The sequence below is a fragment of the Anopheles moucheti genome, chromosome 2 (assembly GCF_943734755.1).
Source record: "Anopheles moucheti chromosome 2, idAnoMoucSN_F20_07, whole genome shotgun sequence".
Lineage (NCBI taxonomy): Eukaryota > Metazoa > Arthropoda > Insecta > Diptera > Culicidae > Anopheles > Anopheles moucheti.
The window spans coordinates 30899887-30913908 of NC_069140.1; the positions used below are offsets into that span (position 1 = coordinate 30899887).

Below are 14022 nucleotides of genomic sequence, written 5' to 3' on the forward strand. Positions count from 1 at the left end.
ACGTATCGATCGCGATCGTATTTTCGGGAGCGCGGTTTTTGTTTGCATGTGGCGCACAGTAGGACATTGTGGCAGGAGCGGTTGGACGTTTGTAAGGACGATGTAAGTAATATACGACAATGGAATTGATTTTAAGGATTGAATCCCAATAAGATGTCAGAATATAAAAATTTAATGATGTTTTTTGAGGGAGCAAGAATTAGCATCAATAACCAATAACTTTGCATAATTCATGAAATTCAATAATTCATAAAGTTTTCTGTAGCATCATTATTCAAAATTTATTTATATTTAAAAGATCTACTCTAGATTATATTTAAAAGAGCTACTTGGGGCGGCCCGGTGGCATGATGGTAGCGGAGCCGGACTTCACACGAACGGACCGGACCAAAATCCCATCTGGACCAATCCCCCGTAGCAAGGACTGACTAACCTGTTACGTGGTAAAATAAGTCGATACGGCCAGGCCGTTCTAACGAATAAAAAAAAAAAAGATCTACTCACACTTTATTTCAATATGAACAATACTCGAATATTTTACCTATTCCAAGTTCTTCTAACGAACAACCTTAAAAATTGTGTTCTAATTCAGGAATGGATGTTCATTCTAATGTCCACTCGTTGTCCCAATGTGTCCCGAAAGCAGTCACCCATCCAACCATTATATTCTCGTGGCCCTTTATTTTGCCCTACTGCCTGCGGGTTATTTACGCTTGAACAAGCAAATTTTGTCTGCTGCCCGGCACACGATCGAGCCACCAAAATGGACCAAATAAACACAAAGAAAAACATTCGATTTCCACTCCGATGGCGTTGGATGGAACCGCCGCTTAACGCATATACACACAGACACACACACACCCTGTCTGTGGCAGAAGATCGTGAAAATCCGAGAAACTCCACTCCATTTGACACACTGATGATCTTCGCATCTTCTCGCGAGCATCTTCCCACCCAGCATAACATAACATCACTCAGCGCGGAAGATAGAAGGTAAAGGGGGGTAAGGTCTTGAGAGGCGCAAAAAGAAACACTGCACTGGCGGCGGCCCTTTACCATAAAGTGCATTTCCGTCTCGGCGGGTTCGCACGACGAAAGGGCCAACGTTTGTAAATGATCTAAATCCAAAACAAACGAAACAACACCATCCGTCCTGGTTGGTGTTCGGCTGCTTGAACAACGCTCACCAACACGCGAATGCACGCGAGACAGAATATGGGAAGGGTAGGAAAAAGTATATATATATATGGCCGATAAAATTAATCCCCGAAGCACACACACTTTCAATTTATTCCCGCGACCGTAGCCGGGGCTAATCTGCATGACATGGTTTCTAATTTTTGTGACTCTCATTCGTTATCTTTATTCTTCTCTCTTTTCAGTTCGGCAGTGTTTTGTTTTCCCCATCCATTCACTCATTCGCTCTAGTTTTTTATTTGTTTTCCTTTCTTGTTCTGTTACTGTTACCCAGTTTATTGTTATCATCTTGATTTCGCATGCTTCAACATCATCAAAGCATTTCTTACATATTTATTTGTTTCCTTTTCTTTTCCCTCTTTATCGGTCATGTTTTGTTCTCCATCTCACCTTCGATGTTTTCTTCCCTTTCGTTTCTGTTTCTCGATTTCTGTTTCCCAATTGTTATCTTCTATTCTGCTGGTCTGGTTTTACATCGCTTTTCTTCACCATTAGCTCTGTTTTGCTAACACTGCCGATTTGTTTGCTGGTTTATTTGTTTCGCTGCCCATTTTGGTTTGCATCTTGGTTTTCTTTATTTTCATGCCATCCTTATGTCGTTTCTTTTACCTTTTATTGTCCTGTCATCATAAATTGTAAACTGTCTGGTTTTAGCGACCATATCGATTGGGGCCGGTATTTGTTGTATCGATTGTGTGTTTTATCTTGTGAAAATACAAATTCGAAAATGCCCATACCTTTTACCCATCATCAATATTAGGCGCCCTCCACCCTTACGGGCGAAAGACAAACCCCGAATGAAGGTGCACAAAATGTTCGTACAAGCGAAGTTGTTTAAAACTTTAAAGGCTAGCTTTGCATCGAACAACAACCCAACCCAGCGGAACAATGTTGATCTGGCACTGGTTGTGTTTGAATGATGAGTTCCAAATGATATAATCATAACTCTTCAACTCTAGCCCAAAGTCCCAACTGTCCGGCCGATCTTTTCGCCTGCGCCGACATATTCCCAGGCCCTGTTATGGTCCGCTTTGTTGTTCCACCGTATCGATTGGCATCATCATTGCTGCCCGCTAGTGCCAGTAAATTGAACGCCAAACATTCATATGCTCATACTTCATACCACTTTCAGGTCGCGGATTCATACCCGCGGTCAAACAAAAGTCTTCCGCCTGGTCGTGTTTTATACGCGGGACCGGTTCATTTCGGGGGCATTCGTGAGGGAGGGGTACACTTAGAGACGAATCGACCATTGAACCATCTTTCTCTGCCATCTCATCCACCATCCGGCTGTTCCCGTTCGCTTCACTACGCCCCACAACCAGCCCGTGCGTCTTGTTGGATGTTGGAGGCTTTCCTTTGGTCTATGGTCCGGGGTTTTCTGGCTGAAGCCTATTTTAATGTTTCTTTTTTTGTATTCTCCACCACTTCCACGCTACCGCTTCCACCAACTTCCTTCCAACACTGCCTACACACATTAACGCCGTACGACATACAGCCCCATCTACATACGCAAAAAGCGCAAAAGGCGCGTGTTCGCGCAGCTTTTAGGAAGAAACTCCAGTAATACCACACACACACACTACTGGAGAGCCTCTGGCCGTCTTGTGGGGGATGGTTGTGACCGCGACAAGTAATAAAATAATCTCAACGTCGAGCGTGGGGCGCTTGCCGAACACGCGTGCATGCCCCTCGCGAGTTTCTCAAGCACAATTCGTGCGCTTTCCGTGACCGAATGCTAACGACACGGTGTGTCCCACTCTCTTTCTTCGGTTCTCCTCTGGTGGTACTACTCGGATGGTTTGGTTTTGGTTTGGTGTTTTTTTTTTGGCGAGCAACCCACCAAACACCATCCCCGCGCCAAGTTCGATTGCGCGTTTCAGATCGTCGGGACGGGAACTAAATGAACGGCGCTGGCAATAGGGTGGGATACTAACGTATGAGCAATAACAATAATCAAGCGTGCAACACATCCCTCCCTCCCCTACTGGGTTGGGGTTACGGTGGAGCAAATGAGATGAAAAGATCGCATGCAAAAACCCTTTTACACTGCTCGCTATCGCCAATCGATCGATGGCACAGCGCGGCAGCCGAATGGAGAGAAGTATAAAAAAAACTATATACATAAACGGTTGATCAGCTCGATCCCTTCCCTTTTGTGTTAGCTTCTCGCCGTATGCGACACATTGGCACCGTTCGAGAACAGCATTACAGTATGCGTCACACAATTAGCATGCATGCGCCGTACAGCAGCCAGTGCGCAACCGAACGTTATTGGGCCGGGGAGCAACAATTTGATCTACAATAAATTATGGTGCGGCGACAGTTTGGTTTGCACATTTCTTCACGCTGCATACGAAATGAATTGCGCTGTGTGCAGTCAAAAGCAGTATAATTAATCGAATGGTTCATTGTATTCTTTTTCTAGTGCAAATGCTTATTTTATCTACAAACTTTCCAATTTACTGATGGAAGGTTCTTCAACGTAAGGATTTTTTTTAAATTAATTAAAGAGTTAATTTAAGGATTGTTCTCATACTCTTTAAAAATTGCATTGATTCTGGTTAACCCTGGCCAGCATTCAGGCCATTTACCTTAACCTTAATGCCACATTATTAAGCATAACGAGACGCAACTTCTAGGATCAACTAGAAAAAAAATCCTTAAATAAACATTTTTGATAAAGTCAGGTCATAATTTTTTTTTTCAATAGATCTTCAATAGAGCAAGCCCGGGACAAGGCTCATAACTGGGAGGAAATGCCCAAAGTCATGGAATTTCGACAAAATATGTCGATCATGGAAGTGTAATGGAAAAATAAATAAAAAAAAAAGATCTTTGGAATTACTGAAGAATTCTTATTATGGGCACGATATTGACAACTCTTTCTTCATGCCACAACACAGGCATGCCAACAATGAAACCCTCTTTTCCAAATTCCGCAATGTTCGCGTATATTAACAAGTATAAAGACCATAAAATTGCCATCCATATTTCACTTCAAGATCATAAAAGAATTTAAAACATCAGCCAAAAATTCGTGTCGCTTTCCATGGCTAAAAGAAAGATTCGTTCTTTTCTAGCTTTTTGCTCAATTTCTGTACACCTTTTGCCTTCTTTCCTTATCGTACGTTGTACCTCTTATCAGCGGCGTAAATTAGGCAAACAATTTTGCACTAAATGTTCTTGTTCATACTAACAGCCTTGTCCGATGTGGCCGATATGAAACGATTCGTCAGTATGCGCGTGCTTATCGAAAATCAATCTTCCACGAAAAAATGGTTCACGCTTTTATGTGTGCCACGATTGGAAGAACATTATGTTGATCTACTTTTGTGTGTGTTTGACCAGCAAATTGTTGTGAATGATTCATATTATAAATAAAGCAATAAACAATTATAAATAAATAAATAAACAATTATCAGCCTTTACTACACGCAGTACGACCGAGGTAGGGAAATTATATCACAAACCGCGTAGGGAATAGGATTGCCTAATAGTGTGTGCAGCACTGTACTCTTCGATGGCTCGCCATTGCCAAGCCTTCAAACGATGGTGGAGCCTTCCAAGCGGTAGAGTGTTAAGCCACACGTATAGACCCACGGTGTGTACTAGGTAGCTGGGTCTACCTTCACGAACCGTAGATCTTGAAGTAGACAAACGGTCCTTAGGAAAATGAGGTTCGTTACGATCGATTCGCCGGAAAGGGCTAGTAAAAGGGGGATGAGGTTGCAGGCAGGTACACTCGTGCAGCGACACCTACCCGAACGGACGCCCTCCCTTGCGCATAGATGTCGTGAGCGCGGTGAGGATACGGTTCGCTTACACGTAAGGCATTATGCTGGTCGTTTGGCAGCATGAAGCCCCGATCATCCACGACCGATGGTTGAGCACAAACCGGTGCGAGGAGAAAATGGTTTAATGCAAACCGTGCAAGTCCTAAGCCAATGCGCCATGCCGCGCCAACACTGCCGACCTCGGTGGCGCAAATGTAAATGAGGGGAAACAAACGCTCACATCATATGGTAATCAATTTCACCGGCGTGGCCTAAAAACTGTACAAATATTGCACATCTCGTTGACAAGATCGCTCACCGGGGTAGGAAATTTAGCGTGAGCGTGCTTACGGCCTGCCAAATCGGTGCATTTCGAGGCAATAGGACCCGGTAACGGTGTGTACACTTTGGAATGCTAATACAACCAGGTGTTCCAGACCAAACGGTGTCGTCGTTGTATGGCAGCGGATTCGACCTAGTAAGCTTACCCAGCTCCACACAACACACACGCCATTTCGCCAATCAACCTGCCCGGGAGCGGTTGATCAATCGCCGTCCGTACGATGAGTTTCCAAAACAGAAAGAAAAACCGGAATTCAGCGTGACACGCTATCTTTCCTGCTACGCGAGATCGGGCGCAGCTTTTGATGATCTCTAACTGTCCCCAAATCCGCGCCGGATTTAAGCTACTTACGGGTGCGAAGTTAAGCCGCCGGCAAAGGAAACCGGAGTGGAGCGAAAACGTGTTTTCCCTGATCCATTCGGAAGGGTCTTGAGGGCGCCCATTGGACGGGTGTGATGGAGGATGGTGGGACCGAATCTGGTCCGCATGTATCGTCCGATTAAAGTCCGATAACGACTACATCAAGGCTGAAAACCGATAGACCATTAGACGATCAGGCTGATATGTTAATATGTTTTCGGGCGGAAGCCATCGGTATTCCATTATCGGTGCAAAAGGTGAACAACTGCTGGTACACCGCTATCGGCTAACCTTGAACCATCCCGAACTTCGTGGGAAATGAGGAAACACGAGAAGGATGATGTGTACAAACGAAAATCAACAAACGGTATAACTTTTACCCCAAGCCCCGTGATCACTGGAAGCCCACCCAGAACGTTTTGTAAACCTCACCCCGGGAAGGCGACGTGCAAAACCTCACGGAATGTGTGATATGTTCTTCATTCCGTTCCCCGCGGTCCGGTTGGCTTTTCTTCGAGGAAAAAGCAAGCTACTTCCCTATCACCCCAACGTCACCCGGTGCATGGAGTCCCATGTGGAAGCACCAACAAAACGAGCTCTACAACTGTGTTAACTATCATCGGCTTCAACGTGCCCGCAGACGATGAGTGATAAGCGTCGAGAACGGTTTGTTATTAAGAAGTAAAACAAACAACGGGCTAACCACCGTTTGACAAGCCCGGTTTTATCGCCCCGCGGTACCGCGGTGGTAGAATGTTTTCACCATACACCAAACAGCTGCCAAATGGTGCAATAAAATGATGAATTAAATACCGCTCCTCCAGTGGCACTGGCGGCAGTAAGTTTAATGATGTTGTTGATCAGTAATTAACATTGTTACGAAGAAGAAATTGAAATAAGAATTGGTGCAAATGCATGTAGACAAAGTAATGATTGCATTCAGCATGCACATGATTCTACAGTGGATCTGTACGGATATGATGGCAAAATTCCATGAAAAGATAGGATATGGCGTGCGCAACATAGTGAATCACGTTAAGCAAATGCCATAAATCGAACGATTGATAGTGAAACACAAAACACTTTACTGAACCATAAAAACCGGATTCGGAATTGCGTGCACAATATGCACAATATGAACGGTTTACATATGCTTCAACGAAAATTCAATGATGACTAATTGAGTTTGAAGATTAAATCAGTTGGAAACTAAGTACAAGTATTTGTTATTATTAAACAATTTTTTTCCATTCCTACTCTGCGTATCATTGGTTTAAAATTTCGAATAATGTTGTACAGTCATTTCCCTAATTCGAGATACGGAATCTCAAAATTTGGACAGTTTGTGTAATTTTCTATGGGGAATTCAATTTATTAATTGCAAAATTTCAAATGTCTCCAAAAATACGTTTCCAGTGTATTCGGCTCGCCGTCTTCTATCTATTGTAAAACCCTGTAAGAAGAAGGACCTTCCAGAGCCTGTAGAGCTCTAGCTCAGAATGTGATTAAAGTTCTCCGTCTAGACTTTTGACCACTGTTATTAGCAAGAATTGTTTAGGCGCTTGCAATCTTTACCGATCTTCTTCGACAATCTCGAAGCAGCAGATTTCATCTTAATTGAGATGCCAATCTCGCGGACCCTTTTGCTGATAATGAAAATGCGCTTTGACCGGTTCGGCCGATGGGCACCATTCATACGGTTCGTTGAAAGCGGCAGCAAAAGGTGATAAAAATATTTATTGATCTCATGAAAAATTCATTACCCAAAGCACGGAGATGGTAGAGCCCTTGGAAAGTGACAATCAAGGGACGAATCGATGCGGCCGGGAAGCAACCAATAAAAATGTTTCCAATCAACCTATCTCACCGATCGCCCAGGAAGATCTTCGTCAAACGCCAGCTTCACTAACATGAAGTTGATAATTTCATTAAAGTGCCATCATTTTCAACGGAGCGAATGACTCGCTCTAGGTGATAGGAAGACCTGCGTAAGAGTCTCCGCTCTAACGGCTGCGTCCTAACGCACAAACGAAGAATTGGAGATGTCTGATGGGCAACTCATCGTCACGTTAAACGGATGCTCCCCGTGGTGCCTTTGCGCACGATCCTTTAGACCTCCCGATGGGCCCGAACCCGGCGAGATCCCGTGTGGGTTGTGGCTGGCGGTCATCAGTTGCAGTTGGATGCAGTTACATCTCGAACCTGATCGTTGCTGTTTTCATCTTCGTTCGACCCGAACCCGATCAATTCCGGCGTGTGTCGGTCGATTGGCGTTTTGAGGCCAGCCACTACCACAGCCACCAGCATGTGCCCACTGTGCGTACACATCTTGTTCGATTCCTTTCTCCAAGCGCTTTCACACCTACTCACCAGCCCCGGCAATTATTCATTCTCTTCGGCCACAAACACCCATTCCCATTAATCGGCCCACACGCGCCACAGCAAACGGTGGGGCCTTTTTTCGCCGCTGTAGTATACGGCCGTCCAGCCATATGGTTCCGGCGTGGTCGTGAATGCACCCAGTGCACTTGGGAGCAGAAACTACCCACGGCCAGAGGAAGGAAAAAAATCATACACACTCACAAATCCCACACAAAGGCAAAACAAACTGGGCGCATAAAGTACCGGGGTAATACAGGACTAAACTCTGGCAGGCTCTGAAATGATATTGAACTCACTTACCACACGATTCTCCCAACCACGAGGAAGCTGTAATCCAGATCACCCGGACGAAATCGAAACTCGAAACCGGCCCACTTTCTAAGCGCCAGTATCACAATACACTTCCACTTCCCCGCCGGCAGTATCGGTGAGCACTTGTGCACTTAACACAATCTTATCGATTGAATTCTCTATCCTAGAGGGCCCTAGAGGCGCTCGCACTTCTACACTACACTACGGAAAGAAAGGATGCGCTGCGTACACGCTGTACCACGAACACTATGAAACACCACCGGACAAGATCATCGTACAATCAGGAACGGGCGATATAGATACCGCCACCGTACAGCGGAACACCGGATAAATGTTGGGGAAGTACCAGTACACTCGGCACCCTAACTCTCAGCCCGCTTATCATTGTGCGTCAGAACCGGCGAATTCCGGCACCACCAACAAATGGGTACGATTTTGACAGCTAGGGCGACTTGTTATCTGAGCGGGTGGTGGTGAATCCGCATGCACTCACTCCTCCCCCAGGCCCTTGCAGTCTGTGTCCGTGGGCGCGATGCTTACGAAACAGTCTGGATAGCGCGGTACATCATCCAAGCAGGCACTGGCGTGGACCTTACCTCCATAGCCTCCTTTGCTGGTGATGTCATTTAACAGGGGGAGTTGTATGTCCTGACTTTCGTTGCACGCAGGAAGTACACCGCCGAGAGGAAGTTCAAAGAAGGCATCGCCAATTTCTGCACCGCAGCAAACCGTCAGACAATGCACAATGAAACGGGACGGATCTGTTAGCCATCCATTTCGGTGTCGGCGTTGCCAAACGGGGAAATCTGCAATCGGCAACCGCACAGGTTCTTCCCACTTGGTTCTACGAGGCGGGGACTTGATGCACTGTTTTTCACCGTTCTGCTATTTGACAATACGCACACTTCGTTTTTTTTTACTGCAAAAAAGGGGAGACTCTCCTTTTCGTCCTAATGCCAACGCAGTGTTATTCGCACGGTGTGTACTCTGGCTGGCATGAATGAAGCTGTATCCAAACACGCTGGCGGGACGCCTCTATGTTCAAGATGCACCTTTTCCAAACCACACGAAGGGTTTAACACACTTAAAAACACACAACTCGGTTGCGGTAGGGCTATGGTTTCACAAACAACATTTTACACTCACAACATTGCCGGACGCCAGACAACGCACGCCCGCACGCCTCGGGAGTCAACATTCGTTTGAGCACTATGCTCTCTCTCGCAGCGCAAGCAAACCCCCACTTGGGGATCACAGTTGGCGAATGCAGGGTTCAAAATGTAACTGGCGGCATTTCCTCACTGCACACAAAACGTATGATTCGTTTAGTATAAAAAGTCCTTACGGGTTAGAATTCCATCGTTTTTTCTCCAAAAAAATATTGCTGATTTTACGTTTGTAGGAATTTGCACTCAATTATCATGAATTGGATTTCGACAGCGAAAAGAAGCTGCAGATGGTTGCGGTGACATTTGGATGGAGGCGCGCAAAAATGTTGGAAAAACAAATTTCCTCCCAAAAGGAAATTTCCCCCTTTTTACAGACGGACAACATCAGAGAGCAAATTCTCTCACTATTTCTTGCTCTTTCGATTATCCTTCGGTTTATTCATGATGTGAAGCAGTGAACAAGGCCATGAGGCAGTGCTCTGGCAAATGTGCTACATCGAACAGGTCTTAATTGTTACGGTACTCATAACTGAAAAACTATCTTGCATGGATAATATAGCGTCAAATTTTTAGTGTCTACTCATAACGCATAAGATTGAAAACTACACATCAGGAATAAGAAGTAACATATTAAAACAATCAACTAACAAAACGCTCGTCAAATATATCACAGCAGAGCTAGAGCACTGCCTAATTATTAATATTCGAAAGCGCCATCTAGTAAAATACCTCAGAAATGCACGAGCAACAAAAAGCAAACTTTTATTGTTTTTTCAATAAAGATCTCTCTAATAATAGTTTCAAGGCATCTTAAATTGTGTTTTATGAAGTTTTTTTTATACATATTTCTTTGTAAATCACATTTTCAATGCGATAAACCCAATAAATCTATTTTCGATTCGCCACAAAATCACAACCAACTGTCACTAGTCACATTAACACCTCCGTGGCTTTTAGTAACGCTCTGATTGCAGACCAAACAACAAAGTTATACTAATGAACTTTTATCAGAGTGTTTTATACATTTTTCAGGAAAATTACTTTCACAAATTGTCAAACGTTCGCTGCCAGAGGGTTGCCACGATGCGTCCTCCCGAATGCAGCTGTCAAAAAACATGTGTTTTTTTGATGCCGCCGCGCGCAGAAAAAATCCTTCTTTCGCAATTGTCAAGTGTTGTGCAGGCCGAAAAATATAAACGAGTGTTAAAAAGCTAATTTACAGGTAGAATTCCTTTATCAAGTGGCATCAAGCGGTAATCAATCGCACACTCGTTCTTGCCGCCCCATTTGTGTGGTGCAGTTGCAATTGATTTACATTGCAATTTTGTTTCATCGATCAATTTATGTGCGCACCTCGGTGCAGCGATTGCGGAAGCAAATTACGGTTCGTCCGTATCGCGTTTTGATTGTAAATTTTGTGAAATTTATGGACTAAAATACTTTGACATATGTTCGACTGGCTTGAACTCGGTGCGCCACGACACACAGTCGAACAAATTCTCGCCCCGTTACACCTCATCGCCCTCGAAACCGTTTAACCCAGTTTTGCACGTCGGAATTTCTGCCCATATCCGTCAATGTGTGGCGAGTGTGTATGTGTGTATGCATGTTGATCTCTGACGTCTCCTTATTCTTCCGTCCAGTTTTAACCCACCCGTACAACACAATGGCACCGGACAAGAAGCAAAAGGGCCGCAACAAGAAAAGCATCCCGGTCACGAGCACGAAGAAGGATGACAAGAAGATTGCAAACGGTGGCACCAATGGTGATGCTGCTTCCGCCGATATGACTGAGGAAGGTAAGTGGGCAAACATGGAACTCGGGTTTGGGATCACGCACTTGGACTACATGCGAACGAATGTTTGCCTTTCGCAGAGGCACTGTGTGCGAAGCTGGACGAGGAAGCACGGATCAATTCGGAAGCCCGTGCCTGTACTGGTTCGTTGGCCGTGCATCCACGATCGCGTGACATCAAGTTCTCCAACTTCTCGATCACCTTCTTCGGCTGTGAGCTGTTGCAGGATACGATGCTCGAGCTGAACTGTGGCCGGCGGTACGGTCTGCTCGGTGCGAACGGTTGCGGCAAGTCGTCCCTGCTGTCCGTGCTAGGCAATCGCGAGGTGGCCATCCCGGACCACATCGATATATTCCACCTGACGCGCGAAATTCCGGCTAGCTCGAAAAGCGCCATCCAGTGCGTCATGGAGGTGGACGAGGAGCGTATCAAGCTGGAGAAGATGGCCGATGCGCTGGTCGATCAGGAGGATGACGAGGCGCAGGAGCAGCTGATGGACATTTACGACCGGCTGGATGAAATGTCCGCCGATCAGGCGGAAGCGAAAGCGTCCCGTATTCTGCACGGTTTGGGCTTCACCAAGGAGATGCAGCAGAAGGCGGCCAAGGACTTTTCCGGCGGTTGGCGAATGCGTATCGCACTGGCGAGGGCACTGTACGTGAAGCCGCACCTACTGTTGCTCGATGAACCGACCAACCATCTCGATCTGGACGCGTGCGTGTGGCTGGAGGAGGAGTTGAAGACGTACAAGCGCATCCTGGTGATCATTTCCCACTCGCAGGACTTCCTGAACGGCGTGTGCACGAACATCATCCACATGACGCAGAAACGGCTGAAGTACTACACCGGTAACTACGAGCAGTTTGTCAAGACCCGGCTCGAGCTGCTCGAGAACCAGATGAAGCAGTACAACTGGGAGCAGGACCAGATCGCACACATGAAGAACTACATTGCACGGTTCGGGCACGGTTCGGCCAAGCTCGCCCGTCAGGCACAATCGAAGGAAAAGACGCTCGCAAAGATGGTGGCGCAAGGATTGACCGAGAAGGCGGTGGACGAGAAGCAGCTCAACTTTTGCTTCCCGTCTTGTGGTACCATTCCACCGCCGGTGATTATGGTGCAAAACGTTAACTTCCGGTATAACGACGCGACACCGTACATCTACAAAAATCTAGAGTTCGGTATCGATCTGGACACGCGGCTGGCCCTGGTCGGTCCGAACGGAGCGGGTAAGAGTACGCTGCTGAAGCTTCTATACGGTGATCTTGTGCCGACGGCCGGTATGATTCGTAAGAACTCCCATTTGCGCATTGCCCGGTACCATCAGCATCTGCACGAACTGCTCGACATGGACGCTAGCCCACTGGATTACATGCTGAAAAGCTTCCCGGAGGTAGTGGAGCGCGAAGAAATGCGCAAGATTATCGGTCGGTACGGGTTAACGGGGCGCCAGCAGGTGTGTCCGATACGGCAATTGTCCGATGGACAACGGTGCCGTGTAGTGTTCGCTTATCTCGCTTGGAAGAAACCCCACCTGCTGCTGCTGGACGAACCTACGAATCATTTGGATATGGAAACGATCGATGCCTTAGCGGAAGCGATTAACGATTTCGAGGGTGGCCTGGTGCTCGTTAGTCACGATTTCCGACTGATTAACCAGGTGGCGGAAGAGATCTGGGTGTGCGAGAAGGGCACGGTTACCAAGTGGAACGGAAACATTCTCGACTACAAGGAGCATCTGAAGAAGAATATCGCCAAGGAGGCCCGAATCGCCAACGCATCGGCCAAATGAGGCGTGTGTCCACCCAAAGGAAGGGCACCAATTTCCTTCACTCTCATCATCCCTGTCATCTCTTTATCGATGAACTCACTCGCACAGTTCATACAACTCCTAAATTCACTTCATCTGCTGGGGACCGGAACCGGAAATCAAAAGATTTATCCCGTGTTAGAGAAGCTTTCTCACAAATTTTATTTCGAAACGGCTATTTTTCATCCCCTATTTCAACACTAATCAATCTACAATCTATAACAACACGCCAGTGGGCGACGAAATGCAGCCAACCGTAATAGAAATAGCCAAATTCTTGAAGCACTGCTTTAACGAAAAAGATATCACGATAAAATTCTAGTAAACAGCAAAAAGTTGCAGCAAACCACAACCAAAATCCTAAAAACACCACCCAAGGGCTTTAGTTTAAAGCGCGGTTTTAAGCCCGATCTAGATAACAAACAATTGTTGTATCCCGCTACAATAAAACAAAACTCAACAAAGCGCAGCAGAAAAGGGCTAACACGATAGACAGGCAAGGCAGGCGCGTGTGTGTTAAACGCCACAAGACCAGGACGGAGTTACGTATATAATTGGTAATTTATTGAACTATGTATTGCTCTACTGTGGTTTATATTTTTAAACTATCTTATACACAAACACACACACACACCAACGTTATAAGTATGCATAAACGTATAGAAACTGCAATAAATTGTATCCAAATATGTTTTTCTCTCTCCTTCCTTCAATCAATCTCTTCGCTGGTACTCCGCTGGCTACTCCTACCTTCTTCCTTACACTCTATCTTCATCCTTTAATGCTCCAAATTTGGTTTTCTTCTTAGAACAAGGATACTACAAAAGGGAATGCAGGCATCAGTTTTTTTTGTTCATTAATTGAGAAAAATAAACAT

The 14022-nt window shown here is 45.7% G+C and overlaps 1 protein-coding gene across 1 annotated transcript; it reads left to right on the top strand.

Annotated features, from left to right (window-relative positions):
• The first annotated feature begins 10640 nt into the window (after window positions 1–10640).
• On the top strand, window positions 10641–13836 carry LOC128310767 (ATP-binding cassette sub-family F member 2). Its single transcript, XM_053047483.1, has 3 exons — window positions 10641–10761; window positions 11183–11338; window positions 11416–13836. Exons 2-3 carry the CDS (start codon window positions 11206–11208, stop codon window positions 13125–13127), a joined length of 1845 nt encoding a protein of 614 aa, XP_052903443.1. The 5' UTR covers window positions 10641–10761; window positions 11183–11205; the 3' UTR covers window positions 13128–13836.
• Window positions 13837–14022: the final 186 nt, after the last annotated feature.